At 38.8% G+C, this 14,009-nt stretch overlaps 1 protein-coding gene across 2 annotated transcripts in view; it reads left to right on the top strand.

Moving 5' to 3' along the window:
- LOC145984229 (metalloprotease TIKI2-like) overlaps nucleotides 1-14,009 on the top strand; it is a 52,746-nt gene that overhangs the window by 31,295 nt on the left and 7,442 nt on the right. For both annotated transcript variants that reach the window (XM_083117801.1, XM_083117802.1), the window contains 3 exons: nucleotides 3,559-4,119; nucleotides 5,467-5,613; nucleotides 10,532-10,706. In XM_083117801.1, coding sequence (XP_082973927.1) covers nucleotides 3,559-4,119; nucleotides 5,467-5,613; nucleotides 10,532-10,706 — 883 coding nt within the window. The remainder of the gene's footprint in view (nucleotides 1-3,558; nucleotides 4,120-5,466; nucleotides 5,614-10,531; nucleotides 10,707-14,009) is intronic.

Below are 14,009 nucleotides of genomic sequence, written 5' to 3' on the forward strand. Positions count from 1 at the left end.
CCTAAGCATAATACTGCCAGTTCACAAGTTATACATTCATGTTATGTATCCATCAGTGGCGTGGCGTGACTTCCTCAAAAGTGTTACCGGCTATCGGACGTTATCATCACCCCTTCCCCCAAAAAAGAATGTCTTCGATGTAGATTTTTGTTCATTTCATCCTTTTTTTGCAATCCGCTCAGTGATTTAGCCACAATCACTCCTAGAAAGAAATATCACTCTCTGTTTCTTTGCAAAGAAGTGGAAAGGGGAAGAAGAACCACACATTTCTCGGGTCAGTTTGACGTTTGTGCGGTGAGTAGACGACAGAATTCTGCTCCTCCAGCGGTTGAAGGGAAGTTTTCTGTACATACTACTGTTGCCAACTTAGTTCTTTGGAGCAAGGTTTGTCCAAATCACAAATCGCACCAGGTACTTATCTTTTCGTCTATTACGTAAATGGTCTCAGTTGTAGTTAAATCCAGCCTTGACTTTACAGTCTAGCTCTAGTTGCTTCAGAGAAATAGTATCCCCGTTTTAGGTGAGATTTAGCTCTTTTCTGCCAATCCAATGTGTCCGGCAGGCCTGACCGGTAACTGGGCCCCTAAACAGGCATATAAATAACCTCATATAGAGTGACCACAAGGAAAAAAAACCTTGCATGAAAAGTCCCCACACAGCTTTTCTTTCTTCCGTTCAGCTCGGGCCATAAGGAAGCATGGTCCACTCTCCCCCTCCCCTCCTCGTGGGAGTAGGGTGCACAGGAGTCGCGGGTCTGCGCAGGTTTCTTTCTTTTCTTCTTTCCCCGCTCTTCCCTTGCATTGGCGCACTCTCCTTTTGTTATCTCTTGAGGGTAGCGGTACGGCCTCCCTCTTTGCTTCTGTCGGCTGCAGAAAAAATGTCCTCTGCAACAGTAGCATGCCCAGGATTTTTGAAAGGGAGGAGTTATGTGTAGTTTCTTTTATGTAGTCAGTCCTCATTCTGCCATATTTTCCTGTCTTTGACGTTCTATTTTTTTTTTTAGAAATGCTGATCCAAAAGGGGGGGTATAACTCCCACCAACCCCCCCCTTGGCACGCCACTGCTCTGCAATATACACTCAACTCAACTGCAATGCTGTAGGTTAACGTATTTAAAAAATGTTGTTATTTTATTGAAACAACTTTTTAATTCTTTTACATTTTGCTGTTACCTGCGATAACACCGGTTACATGCACGCCATGCCTCTGGTATTTATGTAATGAGTTTAACGAACCTAGGGACAAGTAAAAAATGCTGTATCAGTGACCCCCTTAGAAATTCCAGCTTTATTCATCTGCTCTCAAGACACCCAGGGAGAGGTGCGAAAGTAGAGACATTGAAGGTAAAAAGGAAGTATCCAGTGCCAGAAATAAGAAGGGACGTAGGGCGACTATTTCAAACAATTGCCGTGCCTGTACTCTCTCAAATAATAATTAATGACAGGAAGTCTGTAGAAGATTGGGGTCACAAACAAAAAATTGAACTGTATTCCTGAGGAAATTTTCTTTTCAGAATTATTTTTTACCAGTTCCCAATTGAAACTTCCGTTCCTTTTTCAAACAGTATTTTAGCTTATTATTGATTTGCTTTATTTTACTTCACTTCTTGTGCCACTTTTGGCTAATTTGCGAAGATGGGGATGAGTGATGATGTGATGAAATTGATGAATGGACACTCACAAACAGCCATGCCTAGGCCAGGATTTGAACCCAGGACATCTGGCATCGTAGCACGTGTGCTAACCACTCTGCCACGGGGGCCAGATTTAGCGTATTATAAATGGTGCTCTATAGCTAGTATAGCTTTTCTATCTTCTATTCCAACGTGATCCCGTTTGCACAATAAATTAATGTGAATGCAAGATTCAATAACATTATATAAATATTTCGGAAGCGCGAAGCTCTGTGGGGGTGGCATGCATCGCACACCCCTAACAGTGGACCTGACCTTCATTAACAAATGTAAGAATCATACAAATTACAAACACACTTGGAGGCATTTCAAGGGTGTTGAGATGAATTTCCCCACCTCTGATTACTGCATCCTCCTTCTGGTTGCTATTCTTTTTTACACTTGGGGGGAGAGACTACATAATCAGTGTGGTACTTGAGAATTTTCCAGTGGGGAATATTCCAGTAACTTTTTTTTCTTTTTGAAGAAGCTGGGGGAATTCCCTTTCATCTCCTGATCAAATACCACCCTGTACATAATTTATATAATATCACGATGCTTTGTGGGAAGTAACAAAGTTTTCCAATTACTACACTGGAAACGCATAATAACTATTATTTTTGTTCAAAGAAGTACATATGTTGTGCAAATGCATCACCAACCAGCCTTTGAACTGAAGGGAGAGCAGTAGTGATGCCAGAAAATTATGGAAGGTAACCGGGGACCAAATCAAGACCATCTTAGAGGTTCAGACTGCAGCTCTTAGTAATGATGTCATCATCTGCAGGTAATGCTGTAAACCCCTTGTACCTATAGCAGGCCAAACAAGAGCTCTACCATCTGAGTTACATTCCCTTGTAGACCCACTTACATTGGAACCTATTGCAATTAACCCCTTTATGCTCACTGGGCTGTTAAGGACCCACTTTCATAATCACATGGTAAACTGTCATGTGGTCTGGAATCACAATCTGGCACTTAAGCAACTTCAAGTTACTTACATCAGCAAGAACTAAATAAAATATACTAAATGCATGGCCATGAAAATAGGTGGCTGGGCAGGATTGCGCTGGTGCCACATATGGGAAGGGCAAAGCGAGAGTGGGACAAAAGTCTCTGGTTCCTGCACACTGTGTGGCAATGCCAACTGGGCTGCATTGCCTAGTTCGAGTGTCAAATTGATCTCTCTTCGGGGTACTTTTGTGTCATCCCTGACCTTTCGAGCAAATGCTGTCAGTTTGTACCACATGGACTACAAAGACCAACTCCACAAGGAGATTTTTCATTCTCTTAAAACTCCGAACACACGGGGTTGTGCTCCAATGTGGCAACAGCGCAAACTTCTGCCACCCGCCTAATTTCACGGCCGTGTGTTTAGTTAAGAATGTACTATGTATATAATTCAGCAAGTAAAGCAATGATGAACTACATTATCAAAGAATGAGAAATAACCTGCTGTAATTAGATCATGTTACATATTTACCACAAAAGAAATTATTCATTATTGAGAGAAGAGAGACACGGTAGTAGATAAATACGAAGAAACTAGTACTCACTTTATCCGCAAAACTGTTTTTTTCTTTCTTTGTTCTATTAACAGTACAACAAGTTCCAACGAGGATGGTGGCAGTGGCCACTGAAATTAATATAACAAAGAAGGATAAAAACAGTTTTGCAGATAAAGTGAGTACTAGTTTCTCCGTATTTAAAATAAATTACTTATGAAGAAAACAATGGATTATTTGCTTCCCTAAATGAAATGGAACATCACACCATTGTGACGGTGTGATCAGTTTTAAACAACATTGTTAGATTGGAAAGTTGACATTGTTAGAATAAAATATGAATGAGAGAATAAGCTAATGATTCTTTTTCTTTAAATTTCAGACTAAGAAACCTCTTTCATTTCTATGGGGACTGAAGCGCGTTCCACCTTCATATTTTTTTGGCACCATCCATGTACCCTACACTCGAGTGTGGAATTCAATACCTGAAAATGCAAAAAGGGCTTTCAATCAGTCAGATAGTGTGTTTTTTGAATTGGACCTCACAGATTCTCAAACAATATCTGCGCTCTCCAAGTGCCAATTGCTTCCTAATGGTGAGAATCTAGCAGATGTTCTTCCTCACGAACTTTTCCTGCGCCTTAAAAATCACTTGGACTATGTGAAGCTTATGATTCCATCATGGATGACACAGGATCAGCGTGGTCGAGGTGTATATGCTGAGTATCTTTTCACAGCTATTACAGGCAATTGGCAGAGAAAGCGTCCAGTATGGGTGATGCTTATGGTGAATTCCCTCACAGAAAGTGATGTTAAATCGAGAGGCATTCCAGTTTTAGACTTGTATTTGGCACAGAAAGCCTCAGAAGTTCATAAAACCACAGGAGCTGTTGAACGGGTACATGAACAGTGTTTTCCTTTAAATGGACTCAACATGTCTCAGGTAAGTTTAATATAAAGAAACTTGTCATTAGAAATATTAAAGGAGTAAATATGTTTCAAAATATTACTGATATAATGTTTAGCTATGATCTAGAAAACATTGGAGACAAAGACTATAATTTTTTAAAAAATATATAGAGATAAGTGGGTGATGGAATTCATGAATTTTGTGATGTATGTATGAAGCACTTATAAAATGGTCCCATTTAATACTAGTATAACTAGTACCAATATCTCGGATAGATATTTACGATATTGTAGACTGTATATAGGTTCAAATAACTGCACAGTATATTGTTCTTCCAGGAACACCAACATGTTTATATTGCTAGGACTGCAGGTGGGATTTGGGAGTTATAATAATGATATACCTCTACATGAGTGCACATACCCATGCAAACACCTTGTAAAATTCCTTGTGCAATTAATTATGTAGTTCAGTGGCGAAGCATGGTCTTAAGAAGAAGGCAAGCAATGCAGTACTCTGAAAGTGGGGTGGGGGGATAAATGCATACAACCCATTTCCCCAGCTTTTCTAGGAAAGAAATGCATGCGTCTTAGTTTAAAATTCTTGATCACGTTATTGATGTAATAAAATACTTGCTATTACTTACAGCTTCCCGTACACAATTTGAAATATGTTTGATTTGGTAAATTCGCAACACACCAAACAAAAGAGAACACTCACTTCAACAACTTGTTCTTCCCACACAATTGGAGAAATGTTCCGAAAAGCTCCGAAACTAACAGAAAAGTAATACCAACCTCGTTTCAAAAATTATTGTTCACAGGAGAGTAAAATAACTGACTTGAAGCTTAAAATTAGTTCAGCTTTGGAATAATAGGTCATTACAACAAGAAGAAAATATGCCGGTTCTATTTTAAAAATTATGTATCATATTAATAAAAATAGTATTTCGAGTTTGATAGCATTTAAGACTTAACTTTTTTGCTATTTGCAGGTCTCAAAAAAAGAGTTTCATTGCTTTCTACATAAGTTTTGTCGAAAAAACATCAGTTTATTGAATTTGTTTGTATGGAATATGGAAACTCACGGCAAATGTCGTGTAAATTATTTGGTAGTTGTCAACACTGGCATTGTTATTTGAGATGAGTGAGGCGTGAGGTGGAACACAGCCAGATTCCAGCGCTCTCCAGTGCTGGGGACACTACGTTTGGTTTAACCCCTGAACATCGACATTACTGACAGCTTTACAAATCGTGAAACAAAGTAATGCTTTCAAAATATATTTATCAGCAACAGCAGGATAATAATACACCAAGTTCAAAAAGTAAATTTAAGATTGATGCATATACATCTCAATTTATTGGTTTATTATGTTTATAGGTTGTCTTTGCACTGAACCAAACACTTCAAAGGCAGGAGAGTATTCGATCTGGAGAAGCACAGAATCCATATACAACTGATGACCTTGTTAAACACTATAATTGTGGTGATTTAAATGCTGTGATCTTCAACCAGGTTACAAAGCAGGTATAGACAATTTTGTTTTACTTTTTTTTCTACAAGATCTATAATAGTGTTCCTATTATAGCATTGGTAATCATTTGATTGTAAGTGCTTTTCAATTCTGATCAATAGTGATGTTCAATATAGTGATGCTTTCAATTCAAAACTTGCATGAACTAACTTTAGCAGCTAATGCAACAATTCTGTGGTAAAATCCTAGAAATAAGTAGCATTTTAATATTCTTAGTTATGAATAAAGTATGACTGCACAAACATTGCAGATCAAATAGTCTAGAATTTGGTATGCTAAGGAACAAACTGTTTAAAAACTTCCACTAAAACAAACAAAATTAAAGAATTGAATGCAATAATTCATTTCATGGTATTGGTTACCATGCAGGAAATCGCCATAATCATTTTTTTCATCATCATGTGCAGCATGAATATAACAGTAGAAATGAAGATACTGACACATTTCATACTTTCATTGTTTATATCAATCATTTGTATATACACTAGAGTACTGCACGGAACCACTTTCACTCGCTCATACTCATTCAAGCCTTCCACCCTCAAGCATATGCAGTGGAATATCATTTTAATGTGACAATAATTGTAGACACATATATGTAAATATCCACCTTGGTAGTTTCAGCCCACAATCATCTATTTTATTTCCATATATCATTGTGTATTGGTAAGATAGACTAAACTACATTTTAGCATGGAGATGACTATGTTCACTTAAGTTTCAATTTGATTGCTTCTTTCACTTCACGATCCATATTTGAGAGACCACTACCACAGACAAATTACAGATATACATGTACTACTGGGCTTCGAGTTTATACTGCTCGTTTTACCTCTTTGAGCATTATTTGATTCAGCAAAGCAGCTCAAAATTCTGTATGCTATCTAGCATCGTCCATGCGAACTATTTGGCACTCGAGCAAAGTGCTCTCCCTGCAGCACTCTAATATTCACAATGCAATATTACATGTCTGTTCCATGCCTATCTAAGGCATCATGTTTGGGGCTCCAGCTACGGGATGCCCGCAGGTTTGAGTCTCCTGGGGGAAGCTAACAAATTTTCTCCTGAGATTTCGGCCTGTGTATGAGACCAGTGGCCACCCACCATCATAAGGAAATTGGGGAGCTACGAATGAGTAGTGTAACCCAGTCATGGAAACCTACAACAATAACTGTCACCCTGTAACTGGTTGAATGATCTTCCACCTTGGGTGAGTGAGTGAGTAAGAACAGGTGGGAGCAAGGCCTGCAGTTGTTAGGTAGGCTGTTGCACCATGCCTAATAAAGAAGTAGGCAAATAGATTTGGCGTGTTCATTAGTGTATCCACTCTTCACCTGCTTAATTGAATCTATGTTCATCGTCATGACAGAAATTAGGTAAAGTGATGGAAGAGCAGTGTTAAAGAAAAGTACAAATATTTTCTTCCCAGTGCATCTGCAAGGCACTGCACAATCAGGAGTCAAGAGTTCTCTGTTCATGATTGTCCCTCATGACTTCCATAAACTCTTTAGCTACTTATTATTACTATTAAATCTATATAGCTATATAAAATGAGATGGAAGGTAGCAAAAATTCAATATATTAAAGGGGGGATAAACTGGTAACAAAATACACTTTCTTGTAGTTTCTTCAATAATATTCATTTTCTTTCTTAAGTTCTGGGATACATTGTTTCATTCTCAATTGTTCGATTATTCACTGCAGAGTACAACACATAGGAACAAGAGGGCCTCCCCCATGGCGCAGTGGTAGCATCATTGCCTTGTAATCAAGGGGTCCCGGGTTCGATACCCGGTGGAGGCACAAGTGGTTCGGATCCCACTTTAAACTGTAGGTCCAGTCCCGATTAGCCTTACTGTGCATAAAGTGGACTTAAAGAAAGCAAACCAAACATAGGAACAAGAATTTGTGCTCGTCATGGGTTCAAATCCCGGCCTGGACATGGATGTTCTTTGTGAGATCCCTTCATCAATTTCATCATATCATCATTCATCCTCATTTCAGCGATAACCAAATGTGGCAGAAAAGCAAAGCAAAATGAAACAAATCAACAACATCAATAAGAATAGGCGTTCTCTTGCCCAAATGAATACATCCATATTTATGACCATTTCTCATTTTTTTTATTGGAGCCCAAGAAATTAGTATATTTAAATAAAACACTACTAAGATGAGACAGAGAGAGAGAGAACGTGAGCAAATATTTGTTATTTGATCATTATATCTTCCATATTTGAAAAAAATAAAAGAAAGCATAACATTTCCAAGTATTTTTGTCTGCACATAATACGTTCCCATTTCATAAACAATAAAACTATATTTTCACATTCCACATTATACATACATATTATATACAACGCGTATAAAGTTGTGATGTAAATACAGAGAACGTATGAGACACATGTCAAATAAAAGAGCCGATAATTTATTACTTCGGACTGGCAACACTGACGAAGCTGCACATGCATGGAAGCATGCTTTAGTATTCTGTGCCTGCAACAGAGGTATATTACTCAGTGTGGAGGTGCATATGTGCGAGTAGTGAAATGGATGCTGTAATAGAAAATCCTGCCAAATGCGAGGCGAAGTCGATGATTAGATTTCTCAATGCAAAAGGACTGAGTGCAGCTGACATTCATCGGGAATTGTGTGCCATTTACAGACCAACAGTAATGAGTGAAGGAAAGGTAAGACATTGGTGCTGTGCTTTTCGGGAAGGACGTTCAAATGTTCATGATAACAAATGGAGCGGCAGGCCTAGTATTCAGACGATTCAGACGGATGACCTTGTGCAATGTGTTGATGAGAAAGTGCGATCCAATCGCCGTTTCATCATTACTGATCTAGACAAGGAGTTTCCTGAGGTGTCTGATGAAGCATTGGACCGAATTATAACAGACAATCTGGGTTATTGCAAACTGTGTGCGAGGTGGGTGCCAAAAATGTTGACAAACACAAAGATGAAAGAATAAAATGAGCACATGATTTTTTGGCCCACTGGGAGAAGGATGGGGATGACTTGTTTTCTCACATAGTGACTGGAGGCGAAACCTGAATATCATTCGTCACTGGTGAGTCAAAGCAGCAATCCATGCAATGGTGTCACTCCGGTTCACAGAAACCAAAGAAATTCAAGCAAACACCACCACATCGCAAAATCATGGCAACCATGTTTTGGGACCAAAAAGGTGTAATCCTCGTGGAATTCCTGGAACCAGGATGAACTATCACAGCAGATGTGTATTGCCAAACACTGTCTAATCTGCGACGTGCCATCCAAAACCGGCAAAGAGGAATGTTACTGTCTGAAATTCTGCTTATTTATGACAACGCCTGCCCACACACAGCTGACCATACTGTTGCGACAATTCAAAAATTCCGATGGGAACGTTTTAATCACCCACCATACAGTTCCAATCTTGCCCCAAGTTATTACTTTCTGTTCCTTCATCTCAAAAAGTGGCTTGCTTCGCAATGTTTGGATGATACTGAAGTTCTCAAGACATCAGTTCTCGACTGGCTGAGATTCCAGGCGGCAGATTTCTACGCAGAGGGTCTACGTAAACTTATTCCATGGTACCAAAAAATTTTTGGAGCATCATGGTGAGTATGTAGAAAAATAGCCAGGGTTTGCACTTGTATAGCATCAAAATAAAAAATAAAAAATCACTTGATTTTATTCTCTGTAATAACCAATTTGCCCCTTTTTTTTACATGCCCCTCGTATGTACTGCAGAAATTTATCCCCCAAGTTCTTCAGAGGATTTATAAAGGAATCGAGGGAAAACCAAACCCCTATCTGTTCCTATAGCAGATAGACCGGTGTTCCATAAACCACAACCTTTCAACCATTGCAGTGTGGGGCAATAGGGGAAGGGAGGCAGAGGCAGAAATCTTCCCTTTCCCTTCTGGCAGCCATTTCTATGTGAAACTGGTGAGGTGGAGTAAAAGCCAGCTAGAGTAGCTCCTTCCAGTCTTTGAGATATGAGATTGATTGATCTATCTCTGCTAGACTAGCTACTCCTTAGTGCACATCACTGATGCAATGACATGGGGTCAACAGTGGGACCCTTGTTGGTCTACGGCTGTGGAACCTGAGTTGATACAAGGTACAACGCATGGTTCTTGTGGAAATCTAACGTACCTGGCCGCTGATGTAATGGTGGGCCAAATGTTCCATTGTGGAGCGTCGTTGCTGCGATATCAGTTGTGACACTCAATGCTTGCCTTGCTGATCAACCACTCGTGGCCAGCCACAGTTTGATCTTCTGCTCGATGTCTGTCCATGATTCATCCACTGTTTGTACACCCTAGATATCATGGTATTAGAACAGCCAACAAGAGTGGCTACTGCCGAGATACTGGCACCACACCTCCAAGACCCTATTATCTGTCCACGGTCAAAGTCGCTTAAGTTTTCCCATAACTGCCGAATGTTACCATCTGCAGTGCAGAGGAGAGGTCAACACGTTATCTGTGAGCTGCTTGTGTCGTGGTCATCACGTGGTATCGCATCATTGGTCACTGAATATTAAGCACCAGGTGTTCCTTTCAGTGTATATTACCAAACAAAAAAAAAGAATTTAATTCACAGCTCAAAGATCTTTGGATTCCACTTTAAACTGTAGGTCCAAGTCCCTATTAGCAAGTAGGGCATAAAGATTATATTCATAGAAATTATAACAAACTGGCAAAATATTGCACTAAATTATAAGATATTTATAGATATAACAGATTGTAAAATTATCAATAATTTTACAGATATACCTATACACCAATATTGGCCAATATTGATAGAGTACCGATTAGTCAGTCCCTTCCGTAATATATACACAACAATTACATAAACTTAAATGTTTTGATTTATTGGAACTTGCTACTTGGTTAGCTTAACAAACTCATTTCTTTCAGGTGCCTAACTTGTTAAATAGCTCTCTGTCTCCATTAGAGATTGGCAAAGCAATGCAGATTGAAGAATACTTCCGTGAAGAGCTTATATACAAAAGAAATAGGCGAATGGGAGAAAGAGTGAGCAAACTGTTGCAGCAATATCCAGATAAAGTTTTTTTCTTTGCTTTTGGTGCTGGTAAGTACATTAACATAATTTGTAACAAGAGGAGAATTGTATGTGGCATTTTCTTAAGCAATGGCACAGTTTTCATTTTGCTAGTATGGATGGCTTGTTAACTTAACACTATCAGTGAAAGTTCACAAAGTCAGTTTTGAAAACTCACAAGAAAATATGTGTACATCCACCACTATTTCTTGCATTTAAACTAATGTAAAGACTTACTTTGGCAGGCCCAATTTAGTGTATAGCTACATCCATTATAGAATAAACTTACAACATTTTATTCTCAGTAATCCAGTGATGTATTCTGAAAACTTGACCTGGTTTACCACAATAATGCTTACTTGTATATATTTATTATATATTAATTAGATATAAATAAAACAACAAATCAAGTAAAACAAAAACAGAAGTCCAACAACTTCAAATTTTCCGGCACTTTCTATATATGTGAAAAGGTTGCTTTATTGGTGGAATACCAGGTAACATGGGAGAATATGCCACTCCAGTAACCTAATGCAAGTTGTACTTTTCTCCCAAAAGCCAATGCTGATGTAGTTTTGTGGCAATGAAACCTCAAAACGCAAGACTATTTATTTATCAGTATGCAACATGAAACTGCCTAATTGGGAGGGAAATATGCAGTTTAGAAAAGCAATGGTACTGAATTATAAAAATACATTTTTATACAGTTCTTGGCTATTGTGTAACAAGCTGCAATTCAGTTTATCAGAATTTGTCTATAATCTTTGCGTGTGAAATCACAGGAATAACTAGTGGAACATGATATACACTGACCAGCAGGTAAAGAGAATCAGGCACTAACCTATCAAAATGTTGCACTTGGTGATAGCAAAGAGTGGTTCCCGTGTGGAAATGGCCCTAGAATCCAACACTGCGTTTGCGCCTTGTGCTAGAATACAGTGGTGACTCATGGATTTTTTGGGGTGTAGGAGGTTATAGTAAACAGACTGAGGAAAGTTTTCAAAAATGCGTTCAATTACACAGTAAGATGTATCGCCTGTACCTTGGATTAGCGATTGGATTTGTAAGGTTAGATGCAGGCCCTCTCTGCCTGTCATGTGTGGATTGAGAACAGCTTTGCCAATACCAACCTCCTGATAAGAAAAGGTGCTGTTTCAACTCTTAAATTACGCTAGATGTGATAAAATTATGCTAGGGTTTATTATTATTAATTTTTTATCATAATTTTCTGATGACTGTAGTACATTTTGTTATTTTGGAGTTGTGAACTGTGTTATTGATTATTTATTGTAGTTAAGCAACATTAGGAATTTCGACCATTCAATAAAATGGGTTTAAAAAGAAGTTGAAGAAAATTCCATGACTGGTAATGGCGTCCATTCGTTTTATTTGTGACCTCCAACTTTCTACCGATTTCCTTTTATGAATTGTTCCTAACTTGTTAAATTAGGGAGGATAAAGAAAAGATGAAAACAAGAGGATGGATCAGGGCCTGTAAAAGCTTGTCCCTTGGTCGAAATACTTCCTTTTGTTTGAAACAAGTCTGCTGGAGAAGTACAAACAAGATCTGGAGATTTTTTTAAGAAATAAATATTTCCTCAAAATATCTTAATTAGAATTCAATTTCTCTGTTTCTCAGGGATGCCTGATTTTGAGATGATGCTGGATTTTACCATTAAGCCAAACACAGAGTGCTAGGTGCCAACGAAGTTCAAATTTTGCTAGGTTTAGAATCATTATGCTAGAGTTGGCACCACTGATTTACAAAACCACGGGAACTTCCTCGTGGACCGTATAACTGGGCAACCCCCACCCCCCACATCCCCCTGCCCTCCCTTGCACTGCCCCTCACCCATCTGCCTGTAGGATGACGAGAAAGCTTCTTCAGTGGTCTTTGGGCAACAGATCTGGAGCGAGCAGGTGATAGCACATTGACTCTTGACAGTCGAGTAGCGAACTTTGATTGCACTCAAAATTTTATACATGATGAAGGTTGTGCGAATTACTCACAAGTTTAATATATATATAATATTAACTTACGTTTTGCGAGTGTCGAGGTAACTCCTGTGACATTTCGGGGTGCAACTGCTCCCTTCCTCAGACTGCTCACGTTTAGGTTATGTATAAATCATAACCACGTCAAACTCTCCATAGGTTCAGGATATAGGATTGGTAAAAGGTTGTATGGTTAAAAAACAGTAAAAATCTAAAACCCATTACAGGTACACGTCAAACTACCATGTCGTTTTCCCAATTAGAAACTGCTCCTTGTAATGTTAAAACTTTTTAACCATACACCTTTTACCAATCCTATATCCTGAACCTATGGAGAGTTCGATGTGGTTATGATTTATACATAACCTAAACATGAGCAGCCTTAGGAAGGGAGCAGTTGCGCTCCAAAACATTGCAGGAGTTACCTCGATACTCACAAAACGTAAGTTAATATTATATATATAATAAAATTTTATAATGCTCATTAAACTCTTAAAAAGTAGAAAACTGGAAATAAGTATAAATGAAACTGTAGGAAGTTCCTCACTTCCTACATGGAGGAATCGCCACTGCTAGAATAATGTAAATTTGGAAATATCCTGTGAAACTCATATCGTCTTGCAGAAACTTTAGCAAAATTAATTCATATTTAACATGTACTCAAACCTGGCTTTCTTGTGTACTGTGTTATTGCAGAACTGAACTACTGGGCAAAACCTGACTTTATCTGATTTTCTTACATACGAGGGGGTACTGTAAGTTTTAATAATCACCATGAACTAAATGAATCATAATCTTTATTTTAAGTTGTGGTCCTTCAGACTTCTCTACATAGTCACCATGCAGTTGCACACACTTCTCCAGTGTTTCTTGACCTTCCACAGGCCATCATTGTAGAAGTCCTCAGATTGCATCAAAACTCATGTCCCACCTCTTGCATGACAACATTTGTGTTGTCAAATTGCCGACCCCACAGTGAATGTTTCATTTCAGGGAACAAGAGAAAGTCACTTGGGGCGAGATCGGGAGAATAGTGTGGATGCGGCGAGATATCATAGCCACATTGCCTTGCTTCCACGGCAGCAGCTTGAGATGAGTGAGCAGGTGCAATGTCAATAAGGAGACAGACCACAGAACCCAGCATGCTGACACTTTAGACATTTGGAGTTCGTATGGAATAATTTTCCACACGCTGCTATAACTAAGACCAGTTGCATGCATGATCATGTGGAGAGTTACTCATTGGACTTCCAGGATGAGATCCTCCACTTTCTTCACTGTAGCTGCATTGTCCATGAGTGATGGTCATCTACTTCTTGGCTCGTCTGTGAGGGACAT

The sequence above is a fragment of the Lepisma saccharinum genome, chromosome 2 (assembly GCF_977018435.1).
Source record: "Lepisma saccharinum chromosome 2, izLepSacc3.1, whole genome shotgun sequence".
NCBI lineage: Eukaryota > Metazoa > Arthropoda > Insecta > Zygentoma > Lepismatidae > Lepisma > Lepisma saccharinum.